Source organism: Diospyros lotus, chromosome 9 (genome assembly GCF_014633365.1).
Source record: "Diospyros lotus cultivar Yz01 chromosome 9, ASM1463336v1, whole genome shotgun sequence".
Classification (NCBI taxonomy): domain Eukaryota; kingdom Viridiplantae; phylum Streptophyta; class Magnoliopsida; order Ericales; family Ebenaceae; genus Diospyros; species Diospyros lotus.
This window is the reverse complement of record NC_068346.1, coordinates 8,803,400-8,823,206: the sequence shown is the minus strand read 5'-3', so window position 1 is coordinate 8,823,206 and position 19,807 is coordinate 8,803,400. Positions and strand designations below refer to the sequence as shown.

The window sequence follows — 19,807 nt, the reverse complement described above, 5'->3', positions numbered from 1 at the left end:
CAAAAGGGCCGGGCTTTGGCCCGGCCCCCATAAGGGGGCCGGCCCAGGCCAAAGAAATTGGGCCCACGGCTCGGCCTGTCTAAGGGCTCGGCCCGTGGCTCGTTGGGCCCTTATAGGCCCGGCCCATGAGGCCCTTATGGGCCAGTTAGGCACTTATTCATTTTTTTTTTAATTTTGTTATTCTTTTGTAATTATTGATATTGGATATTAAAAAATTTAATTTCGCAATATATATAAATAATAACCATCAATTTATTTAAAATTTTTAAGTTAAATTTTTTATATATTTAAATTATAAATAAACATTCTCCTTTTTATATGTACATTACTTTTCATATCAATTCACAAGAAAATTTATAAGGCATATAGAATTTTGAAATATAAAATGATGAAATAATATTTAAAACTTAAGAATTAAGATAGAAAATCTTTTAAAAAGAAAAAATTGATTTTTATATATGTATTATTTTGATATTTATATATGCATATATTATATGTATTATTTTTAAAAAAAAAGAAAAAAAAAAAAAGCCCAGCCCACAGGGCCTACCCGCTAGGCCCTATGGGCTAAGGGCCCGACCCGACCTTCTAGCCCATGGGCTGGCCCGGCCCCCCCCTTTGTAGGGGGCCGTGGGTCAGGCCGGGCGCTATCCATGGCAAAAGGGCTCGGGCCCGGCCCGTTTAAAAAGCCTATGGGCCGACTCGGATCGGCCCTTTTGACATCTCTATCTTAGGGTGACGATTATATTATGATATTATAATAAGGAAATCTTGTTGATGTCTTTAGAGTGATTGATGACGTTCCTTGAGCTGGTTAAAATGCTTATGGTCTTAATGTGGCCAAATAAGGTGACGGATTAAGGAGTTGTGATTAGAGTGTAAAGTCAAATGGTGTACTTAATGGACTCGAACTTGTGGAAATACTGAAAAATGATGACATGGAATGTCTTTGAGATAATGTTGGTTGATGTCACGTGAACTGCAAACTTATCTCGTTAGAATTGAGTGAATGTAGACCTAAATGACCAAATTCTTTGGAGAATGTGTGTCTCATTTGGTGGTTTGAATGAACCAACGGGAAATTCAAGGATGAAATTTTGTTAAGGGGGAGACTATAACATTCCGATAATTTGAGAGAAATAATAATCATTAATTTTCATATTTGAAGTTAACTATGATCTATTGGGATCTTTTGGGTATAAGTTGTGAGTAGGGGCTCAGATAGCGTGTTTTGTTAGATTTAATTTGCTAATGCTATAATATGTATGTAAAAGTTCTTGAAATGTGTAATCTTAACCAATTTGCTTCTATTATTGTAAATAAAAATTGAGAATAAAAATTGAGGTGGAAATTTGGGTCGTCACATTTCCCGTCTTATCTTAACTATTCTATATTTTAATTCAAAAAATATTTCAATCTTATCTTGATACTCTATTATCTTGCTCATTTTAACAAACGTTATCATAATATAATATTCAAAAAGGTAGTGGTTTGGATGTTATTGTTACTTTGGTCTGTTCAATTAGTTCATTTGGTTTATCAAAATTAATTGAACCGAACTAAAATAACTAAACATTACAAGAAAAACAATCAAACTGAACCATAATAAGAAACTAACTATATTGAATTGACAATTTCATTTAGTTAGGTGTTGTTAATTCGATTAACTATAAATTTTGCATCTTTTTACATATAGTTGTGCAAATCCTTTATTTGCCATATCAAATATCAAATTGTGAATGAACCATTATTTTGAATTAATTGTTAAAAGGCTAATTTATTCCTTTATCTAAACAAATTATAAAAAGATATATATATTTTTGCTATGATAATTTATTTTTTCTTCTCAAATTTATTTCTTTATTTTTAAAATTTTGATATATTATTTAGATATATATATGTTTAATTAAAATTTATTTTATGAAATTTAAAAATAATTAAGGACAAAATATTCATACAATTCAAATATTTAATTATACCAAAATAGAATTATATAAAACCGTCCCTTCCAATTCTCAAACCCTACGGGCCTATTTGTTGCAGTTTAAAAGCTGCAACTTTTAGCTTCTAGCTTCAAAAAAGTTGAGATGTAGTGTTTGTTTTAGTTTATAAAATTCTAACTTATAGCTTCTACTAGCTTTTAGAAGAGGTAGAAGCTGATTTTTTCAAAGTTAGGGTAACTCAGCTTTTACAACTTCTGCTTAAATGATTACATTTTTATGACAATTTTGCCCTTATTTTTAACAAAGAATTACCCTCTTGTCTACGCAATCATGGGTTTTTCTTCTCCACCGCCATCTCCATTTTCAGATATCTTCATCTCTTTCGTCATCTTCCTCTTTCTATACTTTAATTAATTTTTTTATAACACTTGAAACTTATACATATACACTAATTAATTTTTAAATTATCATTCTATAACTACTAAGGATATTATGGACAATTATACAAAAATAAATTATTTTACAGTTTATGATATCAAATATCACAACTACTTAACTACAATTTTTAAGAAACTGTAACAAACAGGTTTACAACTTATTCTAAGTTTTAGAAACTATAATTTAAGAAACTAGAAGCTATAATTTCTTTAATTAAGCTGTAACAAATGGGGCCTACATCCTAAACCACCCCCTCTCTAAAATTTATATAATTCAACTTCAATAAAATTATTCTGAACTTAATTTATTTTATTCCAATTAAATGAGTTACTAATTTAATATACTATGTGAGAAGATATTACAATGTTTTATAACTTTGGGGGCAGTTAGTAAATATTGATACTCTAAAATTTTGATGGATGTATATGCAATTTAACCAAAGTTAGAAGCAAGTGAGTTGCGAGCCCACGAGTTGCCAACTGTGCTTGAAAAAATCTCCCATCTGTACCATTTTGGTCTAACCACGTCACTCCAACCAATCAAGTAGCGACACATGTACAAATAATAGCCAGTTATTGGACGAGCATCTTGACAAGCCATCATTCGAAGTTGCACCCGCTGTATCAAATCTTTGCTCCGGAGACATCATCCGAAGCCGTAACCACCACGTGATCTTCGAATCATGAAATTTGATTTAAATTGGGTTTTATTTAATTTATTTATTTTAGATAATCGTTATTGTACAGTTTCGATACTCGCACCTTGATTAAATTAAAAAAAATAAATTATAGATTAAGTCTTTAATTTTTGAACAAAAATTAAATTTGTAATCTATCAAATTAACACCGTAATATTACTTATTCAACCGCTTAACCCATGTCTTGAAGACTATCTTTATCTTCTTTTACTTTAGCTAGTAGGGTGGTTTCATTTCTCTTTGATTTAAATTAATACTTATTGTAGGATTTAAATTTATAATTATATTATAATTAAGTTTAAAATTTTACCTAAATTCAAATGATCTCCGTCTCGATCCCCTCACTCTCTTCCCTTATTTTCTTTTATTATTTGGCATTATATTTGATATTAAAGCATTTTCTTTTATAATTGTTCCAGATCACATCATTATAATTGCAATACCACATTATAAGTATGACAATACATACATAAAAATATAACCACGAACGATAGCTGATATATTATAAAATTTACAAGTTAAAATAACGTTTTATCAACTATTATATATTTACGATTTAAATTGAATACTTTCTCGTGATCTCCGCTCCGGTTCTCTTCCGTGGCATTCTCGAAATTCCGTCCAGGAATGGAGGTTAATTTCACGCGGTCAACCCTTTATATCCTCTCCCCGACGACTAAACGTGTTTCTTTTTCTCCGTCCGATCTCTTCTCATCGCTTTTCCCTTTGTGCTTCCTGCATTCTAAAACACCATGGAAGAGAAGGTACCAATGTTCGAAGCCAGCCACGTCGAAGACGGAGACGCCGCCAATGCCAGCAGCAGCAGCAGCAACAACAACCACGGCTGGCAAAAGGTCACGTACGCCAAGCGCCAGAGGAAGGTTCAGGCCGCCAAGCCGTCGGTTGCCGGCAAGGTTCTGGCCAATGGATCTGACGGCGGCGGGGCTGATAATGTTTTCCGGTCGCTCGAGAAGCAGTCTGAGGAGCGTCGCATGCGGCTGGAGGCTCAGAGAGCGGCAATCGCTTCGCAGGCGGACGATACGGTGCGATCGAAGGTGCGATCCGATGACGATAGTGATGTTAGCGAGGCCGAAGCGGCTGATGGTGCTGTTCAGAATGGAGCTTCCGATGACAAGAAGGTGAAGCCGAAAAAGCCTAAGAAGCCGAAGGTCACGGTCGCCGAAGCCGCAGCGAAGATCGATGCGGCTGATCTGGCGGCTTTTCTTGTTGAAGTATCGGTGAGTTTATTAAATTTTGGGAATTTTCGTTCTGCGTGATTAATTCGTTGTATGTATAACTTAAAAAAAATCCCTTTTTTATTTTGTTGCCGTTAGGAATTGTACGGATCACAACGGGATATCCAGCTGCTGCGATTCGCAGATTATTTTGGCCGTGCATTTTCTGCTGTGAGCGTCTCCCAGTTTCCATGGACAAAGTTGTTCAGGGAGTCGACAATAGCGAAAATTGCTGATGTAAGTTCATCTCTAGTTTATCGAGTTTGTGTTGTTTGCGGAGACTCTTTGCCCATAAATTTTAATTAGCATGTTCTTTGAAAGCTTATAATTATTTAGTCATCAACAGCAATGGATATGGGTCGTCATGAAATCATTATATTGGGATGTGGCAGTGCCAATTGATGGTCTATGATTACTTAGGTGTTGTACAAATAGATGTTTCTTATTGATGAAACACATTTAAGCAAAATATGTTATAGATGTTACATAAGTGGTTGTAATAAGTCAGATTATCTGGTTATGTGCTTTTCACTTATGTTATGTGATGATTACACGTCTTTGAATGGCCTCGTGTTGTGTTGGTGGAATTATACCTACATTCACTTAAAATTGATTGGAAATTTCTAAACAATTCTTGACCAAGTAACTTTGAAAATTTTAGGGATGCAACTTTTGAGATAGAATTTTTTTCAGATAATCACTTAATGGATTTGGGCAAACCAAAACTTATTTTAGTTGGAGCGCAAAATGTGAATGATTTTGACTTCTGGCCTTGGGTGGATTACCTCCACGCTTCTTATTTTTGGTTGGCCTTGGGACCATTCTTTAAAGTAAAATCCTTTTGTGGAATGGGGTGTTAAAGTTTCGAAATAGAATTGCCCTCTGCTGCTGTTCTGCAATGGGACCAAATTAGAGACAAGTTATATTAATGTGGGGTCATTTTTCAAGTTAGCCTAATTAAACTCATGTCTTTGTTTAGATTCTTCCTTCATAGATGTTTGAGAAGTTACATGGTATTCTAAAATTCATTTGGCAGATTAAATAGTAGTGTTATTGAGTAAAAAAAGATGATCAGGGATTAGAAGATTAAAAAAGCTCAATTTCTATTTTACTATTGACAAAGAAGATAAAAATGTTGAGTAGGTTAGTTTGTTGAAATGAATTTCATGACGACTTGCTTGAAATAAAGACAAGTTTCAAGGAAGGTAGTCTAGCTAGGTGATCAGAAGCTTTTGAACTCCTGTGTTTTTCTTGTGATTTTGCAAAGAGGTTTGGATATCATTGATTAGAAGGTTTTCATTGGTCATTATTCATAGTAATTTGGCAGCTGGGTTGGATAGAGTAATCATTTTCAACATCGAAAATTATTATTTTCTTTGTCCATGAATTAGTAATTTCCATAAAAAAAACCTAGGTACAGGATTGTTTAAGAGGAGGAAGATGACGAGACTTAATGCATGCATGTGTGTTGGGTTGCAGGTGATTTTTTTTTTTTTTTTTTTTTTGGGGGGGGGGGGGGGGGGAATGCTTCTGTGCTTGTTAGAGACATGCTATTGAAGTTGTGAATGCCTTTGTATAGATGAAAGTTTTTATCTGCTTCTAATTGGAGGGTGAACTCACCATGGACCATACTCTGTGATTGGATGATGATGAAGGAAATTGAGTTGCTTAAGAAAGACAATGGACTGGAAATGGACTAAGTACCCCTTCCCTCGTCCCCACCCCCACCCTCGCATATCTTTTCCTATACCCTTGCCCATTTGGTAATGTATTTAATTCTATATTCTCATTCCCATCCAATAATGTATATTCATCGGATAACTGTATCCGCTCAATTTATATATATATATATATATATATAAAATATGCTCACAATATTTTCTCTAACTGTAAATTGGATAAAGGTAGTCATAAAATAGAGAAAATAAGTACTATACGCTAAATACTGAGATTAATATGTTATTGAGTTGAATAGCACTTTCAGACTCCAATGAAGCAATTTGAGGGTGCAATTTTATTCAATTGAAGGAAAATTCAGAAATTGTCAAATGAAACATAGTAATGCAATCACAAGAACTCACTACATTCATTTCTCATCCCAATCAAATCTGTTTGAGTTCTCACAGGCTTCATGAGTTATTATGCAATTATGCTAACGAGCTTCTACTCTAGTCTAGTTCTAGTATAAAATAAAATAAAAATCTATTTACTAGATGTAGGTAGATCAGGGGCCCTATACCCATTACCTTATCCCATATTGGATTGGGGATTTTTCTTTTCAGTGCATATCTTTTTTGTTGGAGAAAATTTTAGGTCCATGCCTGCCCTAAATGGACCGGATTTATCAGATATTTGTTGGGGTGGGTAAAAATTGCCATCCCTAGGGTTCCTCACTTTTGTTTGATGACACAGAATCAGGTAGTCTCCTGTAACATTTACTGGAAAGATGGATTGGTTCTTCTGTAGGCAGGAGGAGTTAGAGAATGTATGTTTCTTCAAATAATCCTTTGGGTGAGATCGCTGAGGAGAAGGATGTCTTAATGAACCCTTAACTGTAGTCATCAATTCATAAAGCCTGTAGAGGTTTTTTGCAAGATTCAAGGGTCACTTGGGAAGCCCTGGTTATGGCACTAACTTCATGCAGTCCTTAGGTCTATTTTCCATGGTGTTGCCTTAAAAGTCTAATAGAGGTTGCCTTAATCTTATTAAAGGTGTTATGAGAGCATTACAAATGCTTTTGGAAACATATAGGATACTGATTAGGAGAGTACTTTCGGTTGAGTTCATTGGTGTCATCTGCTTAGCTTAATTTGGTAGTGCAACAAGCATCTAGCAGAGGCTTCTCTAGTGGATAACAATCTACCAAACATTAGTGTGGCATGCAGAGGGTAACTGCTGCTTGTTTACAGTTTAAGAAAAGGTTGTAGTCTCAAAAGGTGCACTTTCAATCATAAGTTTACTACCAGTAAGCCTTCTATAGGTTTAATGAAAAAAATGCTAACAGAAGGCCTCTTTATTGATGCACGCAGACCTGCTAGTTTCCAGTTGAACTCTGATGTGGTTGGGTTTTGATAACTGTGATCTGATCACTCTTGTACACTCTGCTTATTTTTCTGGTTGTACAGCATAGTGCTCTACCTAGTTCCATTGTTAACAAAACTTGTGTGAAAATAGACTGTCGCAGGGCATCATTTTTATTAGCTGTAATAGATCCCTCATCTTATGGGTTCTTTTAGTTAGAAGTTCAAATATGCACTTTACATTCGAGGAACTAATTCAGCTGAAATCAATGGCATTTTTTTAATAAAAAAATCTGGTCCTACTGTTGATATTGATTGTGGACTTTCACGTGCCATTTTGTTTTTGGTGTCGAAGTCTCAAAATGTGTAATATCTTGTTCCTGTAGCTTTGCCTGTGTTCCATGGAAATTTTGAGAATTGTTTTAAAGCTATTATATTTTTATTTTGTTTGTTAAACTTGATGGAGGAAGTATTTTTACATTGTCATAACTTTTTGATGCAACAAGAATTGAATATCAATTAAACTAATGTTTTGTTTTCCTGTTGGTTGTTTGGGCAGATCCCTGTCACCCATATTCCAGAAGCTGTTTATAAAACATCAGTTGACTGGATTGGCAAACTATCTTCTGAGGAACTTCAGTCCTTTGTAATATGGTTGTTAGATAGCATTATTGCTGATTTGGTTATCCAAGTAAAGGGCTCCAAGAAGAGTGCGCAGCAAACATCATCAAAATCTCAGGTAAAATGGTTAATGTGTTGCTTTCTTGCCCTTTTTGTATTTTGTGCCCACCTAGTAGTCATCTTGGGATATGATGCTTCTTGATTAGTGGAAATACGACTTTGCTCAGGTTTATTGTGCAAACATGCTTATATATTCAATATTTTTTATTTTGTCTATTTATCTTGTAAATATGAAAGTTAGTCTTTACAGTCTGGTATTTATAAGAGCATGGGACAGAAAACAACTCTCTTATGCTTAGTTTATCATTGTTTTTTTTCTGTGGATAAATAAATAGCAAATCCTATACAAAAAGAGAGAGGGGAAAAAAAAAAAAGAAAAAGAAAAGGAAGAAGTGCATTCTCTGTTTAGAATTAACCTCATCATCTGTCAGCGAGATGAAAGATGACAGCAAAATGAGGAGTCTTTTTCAGCCACCAAAAAAGGGGAAATGAGTGGTGTTCCCGTAACAAAAATGAATTGGGCTTTCAGGACTCTCGAAACTATTCTATTTCTTTCTCTCCAATGCCCTGAATCACACATAAACAGGTGACTTTTTACACACATATTATACTCGGTCTTGGATACCTACATGCCCAAAATACTAACTCTAGCTGGCATCACCCAAGTAACCCTTCTTCGTCCTCCTCTTGTAATGGTCTCCTAGTGTTCTTCCGAAAGTTTGTTTCACACTGGAGCATTCATTTCCATTCTTCTGTTCTTGTTACAGAACATAATTCATTTTCTCTCTTGATAGATTTTTATTTTCTCCATTGTTATCTTCTGTTTCATTTTTTGTTTTTCTGGTATTGCAGCTCTGTCCAGACCATGTGTTCACTTGTTGCTTGTAAATGGTTCACCTAATTGTGGGCTAATCTTCTGCTAACTTGTTCTTAAACTGGCAGGTTGCTATATTTGCCGTTTTAGCTATGGTATTACGACGGAAACCTGATGTTTTAGTTGGTGTGTTGCCAAAGTTGAGGGAAAATTCGAAGTACCAAGGAGCTGATAAGCTGCCAGTCATTGTATGGATGATGGCTCAGGTAAGTAGATAATGTTAAACCCATAGCAAGAAGGGCAATGATCATTGTTTATCCTATTGCACTGGTTCTGATGTCATTTGATAATTTCTTCTTGTAGGCTTCTCAAGGAGATCCGACTGTAGGATTGTACTCATGGGCACACCATCTCTTGCCTCTTCTTGGTGGCAAATCAAATTGTAATCCACAATCTAGAGATTTGATTTTGCAGCTGGTGGAAAGGTTAGAAATATCAATTCTCCTGACACACTTTTTGTTGCTTGCATGTGTTCTATTTAATTGACTCTCTCTTGGTTGCAGAATTTTGTCTGGCCCTAAAGCTCGTACAATTTTGGTGAATGGTGCTGCCAAAAAAGGGGAGCGCTTGTTGCCACCTTTGGCCTTTGATTTGGTTATGCGATTGACTTTCCCTGCCTCTTCTGCTCGGGTGAAGGTGAGATTTTCAGTTTTAGTTGCTTGCTAATTGGTTGAATCTCTTGTAATAGCAGTTTTTGTTCTTATTAAGAAAGTGATGGACTCATCTTTCAGTGCGATTCTGTTTGCAGGCAACTGAAAGGTTTGAGGCCATATATCCCACTCTCAAAGAGGTGGCTCTTGCTGGTCCGGCTGGAAGCAAGGCAATGAAGCAAGTTTCACAGCAAATATTAGCTAATGCCGTGAAAGCGGCTGGAGAAGGTAACTTTGATGATCACGAACTGACTGGCTTGTCATCTCTGTTACTGATCCTCTGGAACAGTTGTACACTTCAGTTGTCAATTAAGGTGTTTGTTTTTGTTTTATTTGCTAAGTGGTTGTATGATTGGCAGGCAACCCTGAGCTGTCAAAGGAAGCAAGAAGCATTTTTGTCTGGTGCTTAATACAAAACCCAGATTGTTACAAGCAGTGGGTGAGTTTTTGTTTTTTTTAATTAATTATAGATTCATTTTTTAATTTGAGAAAACTGCCTTCTATCTCTTTGTTGAGGATCTCATCTGCTTTTAAATTTTATATTAACAGGACAAGATCTATGTGGATAATTTAGAAACAAGTGTTTCTATTTTGAGAAAGTTGGCTGAGGAATGGAAGGAGTTCTCTGGCAAGCAGTCTTCTCTTGATCCTCTGAGGGAAACTCTGAAGAGTTTCAGGCAAAAGGTTCTCTGCCTTCCCCCCGTCTCTCTTGCACGCGCACACTGGTTTTAAGTTCTAGTATTTCTTGAAGGGCACATCTATCTCTGTGGTGTGATTTATCCAACTTATTTTATTTCTTTTGTCTGATAGAATGAGACAGCATTGGCTGGTGGAGAAGATGCAGCTCATCAGTCAATCTTCAAGGACGCAGACAAGTACTGTAAGTTGTTATTGGGAAGACTATCCCGGGGCCATGGATGTCTGAAAGGCTTGGCTTTCGTTGCCATTACCTTAGCCGTTGGTGCTGCTGTCATGTCCCCGAGCATCGAGTCCTGGGACTGGAACAAAATCTCTCTTCTGTTTGCCCAGCAGTCCTTCTAAGCGCAACAACTTGGAGAAGGTTACGGCAGCCAGTGGTGGAACCCTATCCCTCAATAGCAACACTTTTTACGGCCAAACTAATCAAATTTGCCAAAAGTTAAAAAGGCAGAGAGAATGAGGTGTCTGTATGGTTTTTGTGCCAATACCGAAATTAGGTCACTAGCTAGACTGGAGAAAGGATCAATGCAGATCTCTTTAGTTGTTTTTATCTCTACCACTTCCATTGCCTTTTGACCGTAGTTATGTTACATCATCCGAAGGGATTTTTGATGAGATATAGCATCTTTCGTGTCATATTTATATTTCAAACACTGATGTGAGAATAAATTTCCGAACTGTTTGAATTACATATGCAAGATGGGTGCAGTTGGTATGGTGATGAAATTAATGTGAGGTAGGCGTTTGTTATTCATAGTCTTCAGGCGTGGCCCAGGGATACTTGAGGAATGCGTTTGGGACACTGTTGGGATCTTGCGGGGTAGACCAGGGGTACTTCATTGAAGGATCCCTTGGGAATTTCCTGAAGTTCAGAAATGGTGCCCAAAGCAATACTCTGTAGACAGCCAAAAGAACATTTCCTTAGATTAGAGAGTTTGGCTTTCAACCAAACCCAAATTTAATTGGGCTGTGTTAGTTCCGGCTTTATTTTGCGATTTTATTGATTCAGATTTGAAGTTTATATATATAAATTCAAACCAATCGGACATACGAGTCAAAAGAAGTGAATTAGAAGAAGTCACTTACCCAGGAAAGAACATGAACACGAACATGAACTGCAGATACATCTCCAAGAGATTCCTCCTGTACCATCTGATCCTAAGCCAGTTCATGATGATGGGCTGCCATAAAAAAAAAAAAAAAAAAATCAAGACCAGACCTTTAAAGCACTGCAAATACAAAATACAGAGAAAAGTTTTCGGTACTAACTGGCATGACAAGGAAGTACAAGAAGGCCGAGATGCCTAATTGTATCAGAACCCAAGTGAAATCTTCTTCATTGTTCACTCCGGTGACACCATACGCTGGTTCCACAATCTGCCCAAATAATAGAAACAAGTTAACCGAAGAATAAAGAGATGAGAGCTTTTGTTTTCCAAAACAAAAATGTGGGAGTATAATCGTACAGTGCTCAGAAGTGCTCCAACTTGGACTGCCAAACAAGAGTTCTTCGGGTTAAAGTAGCGGGCGAGCTTTCCGGCAATGGCCGCCGGTGCCTGTTATTGTCATGGCGATATTTATTCAGTTTATGGCATCTTAGAATGGAAGAAAGAAAATGGTTAAGAATTATGTAGAGATATGCAGAAAGAATATATATATATATATATATATACCTTGTTTGGTATGGAATTGTGGATTTGTTTTTGTTGATTTTTTTGATTTTGGGCTGTGAGTGAAGGAATTCCCCGATGAGATTGATGGAGAGAAGGCAGACCTTTGGGGAACTGGAAGCTCAATGAGCAGCTCATATCTTAGAGCTGGATTTCCCTTATCCTTTCTGAGTTTCAGTAAACATGGCAGGAAGTGCTTGGTCTGCGGGAAAGTGAGAGAAAATGGAAGAAAGGACAAGAGAAAAGGATTTGATTGACTGGTGAGTTGATCACCATACAAATTCGGAATTCCATACTCTAGCCTTACCCAATGCCTCTTTTGGGCCTAGCCTTGCTACAGAAGCCCAAATACTGTTTCTTAATTGAGTGCTCTATTTTCTTTTCCAACCGTTTTATAACCGTTGAAGAAAAAAAAAAAAAATTTCCATTGCATTGACCAAAATCAAAATTTATGAACGCAAACTCAACTTTCAATTAGCATTGTTGAGTAATACCATGTGATATTTCAACATTATTGTTAATTGTTGGTTATTATAAGAATTTTTTTTTAATATTTTAAATAGTCAATATATTGACTTTGGTGATATAGTACAACATGATACCAATAATCCAAAATTTTCTTTTTATTTAGGGAAAAAAATCTAGAGACTCAATCTATTGGATAAATATATGTAGGGTTTTGCTATCTCGTGTCCAAACATAATATAAAATATAATAAATACATATAACTTATTTTTAGACTCTTGAGTATTTTTATTAACAAATATATACCATATTTTCAAATATCTTTTAAATCCATAGACATATTTAGAGCCTAAAAATAAAGTGTGTTTAATTTTTTATTAAAAAATACATTTATTATAACATGGTAGAAAACTATATCCTAAAATCCAAGAAGAATTGTCAAAATAGAAAGAACCGAAAAACAAAGTCTCAAATACCAAGCAGGCGAAGGTGCATCGCCACCATGTATCTTAGGACTATGCTAATGCTGCCATAGGTTATTCAGTTCGCTTCTTGATTTCTAGCAGGTTCTTATCATCCAAACACTCAGGACACTTGGGAGCTTGGAAAACCACGTACAATCCAAGAAAATAAAACCCAAATCTTCAGCGGCATGATGGCTTTATCGCTTCCCACTCACTTCAAATTCAAGCCCAGCAATCTCCATTTCCAGAACTTGCATGCCCCTTTTGAAGTTACCAGAGTCAGAACCTCAAGAATTGCCAAGAGGTCAAATGATTCATACCCTTCAATCCATGGTAGACTCGATCCAGGATCAAATTCTTCCCGTACAGTCGCCACTAGAGTTTCCAGTGATGGTGGCGTTCCATCTGGTTCCATTCCACAAGAGTCTGCCCCTTCTGTAAGTTACGAACTCTCTTGACAGCCAATCTGGGTTCGATTGATCTTTCTTTTCTAATCTCTTTGCAGAGATATCTATATATGCGTGCAAACGTTTGTTACTATGACAATTTTGATGATGAAAATAGCTATTTTGCAGATCAAAGGTATTTGTAGGAGTGGGGTAATGAATGCTGACGTTGTTAAGAGTTATACTATAGGGGAAACGTGGTTTGGTTAATCCCATTGGATGTTCCGAGCTCCCTAATAGGGTCTAGTGTGTGAATTGTTGAATCTGACAACTGGGTTTTGATTATTCCGTGTGTGGTAGGCAAATTTAATGACTTTTTTTTTTTATTATTGTTATTCTTGTGTTTTTTTAAAAAGTTCTTTTTTTTTGTGTGTGTATAGAAGTGGTACATAAGGAAAAGATTTTGGATATGTAGTTTTGTGTCTGATCTGATGAAATTAAATATATGTAGCTTTGTGTCTGATAAAATATCCGTGCGACTTGAATCTTTTTCCTAATTTGTTCTTAAAGATCATGCAGTTATAATGTTGGGCACTATTTTTACCAAATATTCTGGAAATATAAGACATGGTTTGTTCGTATATGAAACATCATCTATTTTTTTAACATAGATTTGAAAAAGGATAACGATGTTATTATTTTTGTGCCGTACACCATTGTAAACCCTCTTCGTTAAATTTCAGGATATTGGGTCATCAACAAGCAGCTCATCCAGTTCAGCTGATGGTTATGTGGGCCTGTTCGTCCGGATGCTTGGGTTAGACAATGATCCACTTGACAGAGAACAGGCAGTAGTTGCATTATGGAAATATTCACTAGGTGGAAAGCAGTGTGTTGATGCCATCACACAGTTTCGCGGCTCCATAAATCTCACTGTAAACCTTCTGAAATCAGACTCCAGTTCTGCATGTGAAGCAGCATCAGGTCTTCTGAGAATGATATCTTCAGTCAATATATACAGAGAATTAGTTGCAGAAAGTGGGGCAATAGAAGAGATGACTGCCCTGTTGAGCCGGTCTTCCTTGACTGCTGATGTATGAAAGAGCTGCATTGTCATTGCTACTTATCTGCACATTTTTCCTGGACTTAGAAAATAGAGGTAAAGCTTGCATCTGTCCTGCAGGTCAAGGAGCAAAGTCTTTGTACATTATGGAACTTGTCTGTAGATGAGAAACTTCGGGAGAAAATTGCAAACTCTGATCTTCTGCTTTTACTGATCAAATTCTTGGAGGATGGGGATGTAAAAGTGAAGGAAGCTGCTGGCAGGGTTCTGGCTAATTTGGCATTGAGTCACTCAAATCACAAGACCATGGTTGAAGCAGGTGTCATTCCAAAATTGGTGAGGCTTACTTTGTATTTATAATTTTATATGTTTGTGGAAACAACAATTTAAGAATTTATTTAACATTTAATTAATTTTTCCCTCAATTTTTTGGAAGTTCTTCCAACATGAAACTACACATGACAATATAATTTAAGTTGAGCCGCAAACTTGTGGAGATGCTCTTTCAATACCTCATTCATGGGAGCATGAGCGGTTGTTGGGACATTGGTAAGGCCAAACAACATGGCAAGGAATTCAAAAAGACCCATACTTTATAACAGATATTTTTGGATTATTTCCCCTCCATCCTGATTTGGTAGTATGTCTGCTGCAAGTCAAGATTTGAGAGATCCTCGCTTTATTAAACCAATCAAAAGAGTAGATTATGAGAGGAACTGGATACCTGTTTGGGATGGTGATTGAATTCAAAATTTTAGTAGTCTATGAATAGTTGTAGGCTGTTATCATGTTTTATTTGAAACAAGAAGGATTGGCTCTGTACAATACTTTGTCTGGCTTGATAAACCTAGCATTAATCGAGTTGTTTTCTTGGATTTGGCAAACCTAGAATGTTCATCTTGTAAGGAGCATGGGTTGGTGACTTTGCTTCCAGAACCTTCTTGATCTTGTGATCTGTGCTCCTCCCGAAAAATTGTTTAGGAAGCTTATCTAATGTCTTTAAATTGCTTTGAGACCTTTTAGGTCAATCTGCACACTAGCTCCATCTTCATGTACTCATCTATGGTCAAGGTAGTTATTGATGTTAGCTCATTTTTCCGACATCCCGGGCACCACCATTTGCATGGGGTTAGGGCTGCCCCCTTTTTTCTTTGGGGGGCGTGGGGGGTTGCTCCATCTTCCAAGGGTACAAAACGCGTCTACATGTTGATATGGTTCCTGTCATCCTCCAATGGGGGGGGGGGGGGGGGGGTAGGGGGGGTAGGCCGTGGGGGGTTGCTCCATCTTCCAAGGGTACAAAACGCATGTACATGTTGATATGGTTCTTGTCATCCTCTAATGCTTGTTGAAAACTTGTCACCTCTTTTTGAAGTGCTTTCTGTTAGGACCCCCATTAAACAAACTTATCAGAGAAGAAAGAAGGAGAGAAAAAGTGGTGGGGACCACAAGGGAACCAAGTAAAATGACTCAAGGGTAAAAGAGTCACAAGTTAGTTAGAGGGGAATAATCGGGCATGTGGCTGGAATGAGCAGAGGAGTAGGTATAAAAGGGAGGAGAGAAAGAGGGAGAAGCATTTGGAAAATTTGTTGAAGAAGTCATTAGAGAGTGAGGCCCTCTCGAATAGGCCTGTTTTGTTTTCTTTCATTGTATTCGCTTGTATTCATTGTTGTAAACTACTGTAATTGAGGAATTTCTACTGTTTTAGAGCTAAAATTCAATCAATTGTGTAAGGGTTCTATCATTTTGGTATCAGAGCTTGATCCATGGGGGTGTCTGTATCGAAGAGGGTGGGCGAGCTAGAGGGGAGGTTGGAGACTTACTAGTAGCAAATAGAAGGGAGGATGGATGGTCTGCAGGCGAGAATGGACTCGCTTAAGATCAAGTTTTAGAGGTTGTACTCGCTTAAGATCAAGTTTTAGAGGTTGCAAGTGGGAATGGACTCGCTTAAGATCAAGTTTTAGAGGTTGCAAGGAATTGAGAAGAGTTTAGCGACGGTGCTGGAACAGTTTAACTTGCTGGCGGAGAAGTGGGGAGAGCAAGAGAAGGGATGAAAGGGGAAACAGGGCGAGGAGGACATACCACGGACTCGTCCCTTACCGTGGGAGGCTTGCCAACACAAGGGGAACGTAGCTGTGAGGTTGGAACGAAGGACGAAGCTCCTTGGAGGCAAGACGGTAGAAGTCGACGGCTAGAGATGTCAATCTTCGAAGGGGGCAACCCTGACGGGTGGGTTTTCAAGGCCAAGAGATACTTCACCGTCAACTAGTTAACGAAAGCCGAGAAATTAGACTTAGCGGCTCTTTGTTTTGATGGGCCTGCACTTACCTGGTTTCAATGGGAACAAAGGCGGTGTAGAGTTAGGAGCTGAGAGGAACTGAAGGCGATGCTGAGAAGTTGTTTTCGGTCCACGCAAGAGCTCACGATGGAGGAGAGGTTCCTGGCTCTCAGGCAGTGTGGGTCCGTTAAGGACTATTGTCTCAGCTTTGAGACGCCGGCCTCGTCGCTTGAAGGCATGCCTGAGACTTTGCTAGAGGGCCAATTTCTCAATGGACTAAAATTGGAGGTTTGGGCTGAAATGAGAGTGTTAAGGCCGAATGAGCTAGAGCCGATGATGGACATGGCCTAACGGATCGAAGAGAGGAATCAGGTGGTCTGGGGAAGCCTTGTCGGTACCGGCCAGAACAAGGGATTGATTCATTCCAACGATTCCAATCCATCTCTGAATCACCAACGGGTGGTGATTATGCCTCCCCCACCGGCATCATCGAGATCATCGACGGCCAATGCGGCTGCCTCATATTGCCGGTTGCAAGTAAGTGGATCATTTCCCTTTCAAGAAGTTGGGCAAAGGGGTTTTGTTTTCGTTGTGACGAGAAGTATTTGGTGGGCCATAAATGCAAGAATAGGGAGCTGCATTTATGGTGATTTATGAGGAGGAAAGGGATGAGGAAGAAGAAGAGATAGAGGAGGTTGAAACAGGGGATAATTCAGGATAAAGGGGAGACCTAGTCAAATTAAGGGAGGTGGTGGAGCTATCCCTCAACTTGGTAGTGGGATTAACTCCTCCACAAACCATGAAAGTAAAAGAGGAAGTGGGGGGACAAGAGGTGGTGGTCTTAATTGATAGTGGGGCTTCCCATAATTTTATAGCAGTTGAATTGGTGCAGAAATTAGGTCTGACCCAGACACAAACAAGAGGATATGGGGTGATCATGGGGTCGCGTATGGCTGTTTAGGGGGCGGGAATGTGTAAGGGGGCTACAAAAGATGGAAATAGTGGAGGATTTTCTGCCATTGGAGCTAGGGAGTTCAGATGTGATCCTTGGAATGAAATGGTTGGCTTCCCTAGGGAAGACACAAGTTGATTGGGGCTCATTGGTGATGAGATTTAAGGCGGGGCAGGGGGGGGGGGGATCGTGACACTGCACGGGGATCCCAGCCTTAGTAAGACCTTGGTAACATTGAAATCTATGATGAGGGCATTCAGAGAGAATGGGGAAGGGGTGCTACTTGAATTGGGGAGTTTGACTGTTGTGGAAAACAAGGCTAGAGGGGCAGTTCCAAATAGCTTGTAGGAGCTGCTCACAGAGTTCAAACAGGTGTTTGAGGAGCCAGGGGGTCTTCCCCCACACCGGAAGAGAGACCATGTGATTACACTGCAACCGGGGGTGCCACCAGTGAATGTTTGACCTTATCAATATCCTCACTTTTAGAAAAATGAGATCGAGAGGCTGGTTAGGGAGATGTTGGCAGCAGGGCTTATCAAGCTGAGTGTAAGTCCATTTTCCAGTCTGGTATTGTTGGTCAAGAAAAAGGACGGAGGTTGGAGATTTTGTGTTGACTACAGAGCTTTAAACAAGGTAACCATTCCCGATAGATTTCCCATTCTAGTTATTGAAGAATTATTGGATGAATTGAATGGGGCTTCTGTTTTTTCCAAGTTAGACTTAAAATCTGGGTATCAAATACGAATAAATTCTAAGGACATTTCTAAGACCGCCTTTCGCACACATGAGGGACATTATGGATTCTTGGTTATGCTGTTTGGGTTAACCAATGCCGTTGCCACATTTCAATCCTTGATGAATGAGATCTTTAAGTAGTAGTTGAGGCAATTTGTTTTGGTATTTTTTTATGACATTTTGGTTTACAATAAGGATATGGCCGAGCACAAGGAACATTTGAGGTGTGTTTTGGGGCTGTTAGCAATGCATCAATTGTATGCTAATGCGAAGAAGTGTCAGTTTGGGCAGCGGGAGATTGAGTACTTGGGACATGTCATTTCTCACGAAGAGGTGGCTGTGGGTAACTCTAAAATTAAGGCAGTCATGGAATGGCCTAGTCCTAAATTCTTATGGGAGCTTTGGGGATTCTTGGGTTTTACGGGGTATTATCGGATGTTTGTAAAGAATTATGGGAAGCTGGCATGGCCATTGACAAACTGCCTTTGGAAGGGGATTTTTTTTTAGGGATGAGTTAATAGAACAGGCCTTTCAATCTTTTAAAAGAGTGATGACCGAACTTCAGGTGTTGGCCTTACCAGATTTTTCCAAGGAATTTGTTGTGGAGACTGATGCATTCGGGCACGGTTTGGGGCTTTTTTCAGCCATTCCCTAAATCCCAAAGGTCGACAGAGGTCATTGTTTGAGAGAGAGCTGATGGCCATGGTATTTGTGGTGAGGAAGTGGAGGCACTATTTGATTGGGTGGAAATTTGTTATTCAAACAGACGAACGAAGCTTAAAGTTTTTAATGGAACAAAGGGTGTTGAGTTCGGAGTGTCAAAAATGGGTCATGAAGTTGATGGGATATGATTGTGAGATTCAATATTGACCTGGGTTGGAGAATCAGGCAACGGATGCCCTCTCATATGTCTAATCTCCTATTTCATTATTGACTCTCATCATTCCCGAGCGGTGCAACTTGACCAACTTAAGAAGGAGGTGGAGGAGGATGTGACACTTCAACTAATAGTTAAGGAGGTGAAGGCTGATCCCACTAGAAAACCTAGGTTTACCCTAGTAGATGGTCATTTGTTGTTCAAAGGGAAGTTGTATCTACCTAAAGTCTCCACCTTGATTCCTTTAATGCTGAAGGAGGGGCATGATGGGCGGATTGGAGGCCATTCTGGGGTTCTCAAGACCTATAAAAGGATCTCTTTGAACGTGTATTGGGTGGGGATGAAGAGAGATATTCAACAATATGTTCGTAATTGCCCTGTGTGTCAACAAAATAAATATGAAGTGTTATCACTTGGTGGGTTGCTGCAGTTGTTTCCAGTTTCGCGCCAAATTTGGGAGGACGTGTCCCTGGATTTCATTGAAGGGCTACCAAGGTCAGGGGGGAGGGATACAATATTGGTGGTGGTTGATCAGTTAAGCAAATACGGACATTTCATTGCTGTAAAATAGTAGCAAGCATAGCAGGGATCTTTGTGAAGGAGGTTGTCAGGCTACACGGGTTCCAAACTCTATCGTTTTCGATAGAGATAAAATATTTGTTAGTCATTTTTGGGAAGAGCTA

At 38.4% G+C, this 19,807-nt stretch overlaps 3 protein-coding genes across 4 annotated transcripts in view; 2 read left to right on the top strand and 1 right to left on the bottom strand.

Moving 5' to 3' along the window:
* The first annotated feature begins 3,758 nt into the window (after window positions 1-3,758).
* Window positions 3,759-10,928, top strand: LOC127810230 (uncharacterized). The gene is made up of 10 exons (XM_052349578.1): window positions 3,759-4,316; window positions 4,413-4,550; window positions 7,893-8,072; window positions 8,957-9,094; window positions 9,192-9,313; window positions 9,392-9,524; window positions 9,637-9,766; window positions 9,898-9,977; window positions 10,088-10,222; window positions 10,349-10,928. Exons 1-10 carry the CDS (start codon window positions 3,831-3,833, stop codon window positions 10,577-10,579), a joined length of 1,773 nt encoding a protein of 590 aa, XP_052205538.1. The 5' UTR covers window positions 3,759-3,830; the 3' UTR covers window positions 10,580-10,928.
* On the bottom strand, window positions 10,755-12,163 carry LOC127810231 (NAD(P)H-quinone oxidoreductase subunit L, chloroplastic). Its single transcript, XM_052349579.1, has 5 exons — window positions 11,911-12,163; window positions 11,704-11,793; window positions 11,507-11,614; window positions 11,324-11,418; window positions 10,755-11,132 (listed from the first exon to the last, which is right to left on the bottom strand). Exons 1-5 carry the CDS (start codon window positions 12,043-12,045, stop codon window positions 10,985-10,987), a joined length of 576 nt encoding a protein of 191 aa, XP_052205539.1. The 5' UTR covers window positions 12,046-12,163; the 3' UTR covers window positions 10,755-10,984.
* Window positions 12,164-12,815: 652 nt separating this feature from the next.
* Window positions 12,816-19,807, top strand: part of LOC127809671 (uncharacterized) — a 31,918-nt gene continuing 24,926 nt past the window's right edge. For both annotated transcript variants that reach the window (XM_052348658.1, XM_052348657.1), the window contains exons 1-3: window positions 12,816-13,273; window positions 13,966-14,316; window positions 14,406-14,621. In XM_052348658.1, coding sequence (XP_052204618.1) covers window positions 13,025-13,273; window positions 13,966-14,316; window positions 14,406-14,621 — 816 coding nt within the window. In that variant the 5' untranslated portion in view covers window positions 12,816-13,024. The remainder of the gene's footprint in view (window positions 13,274-13,965; window positions 14,317-14,405; window positions 14,622-19,807) is intronic.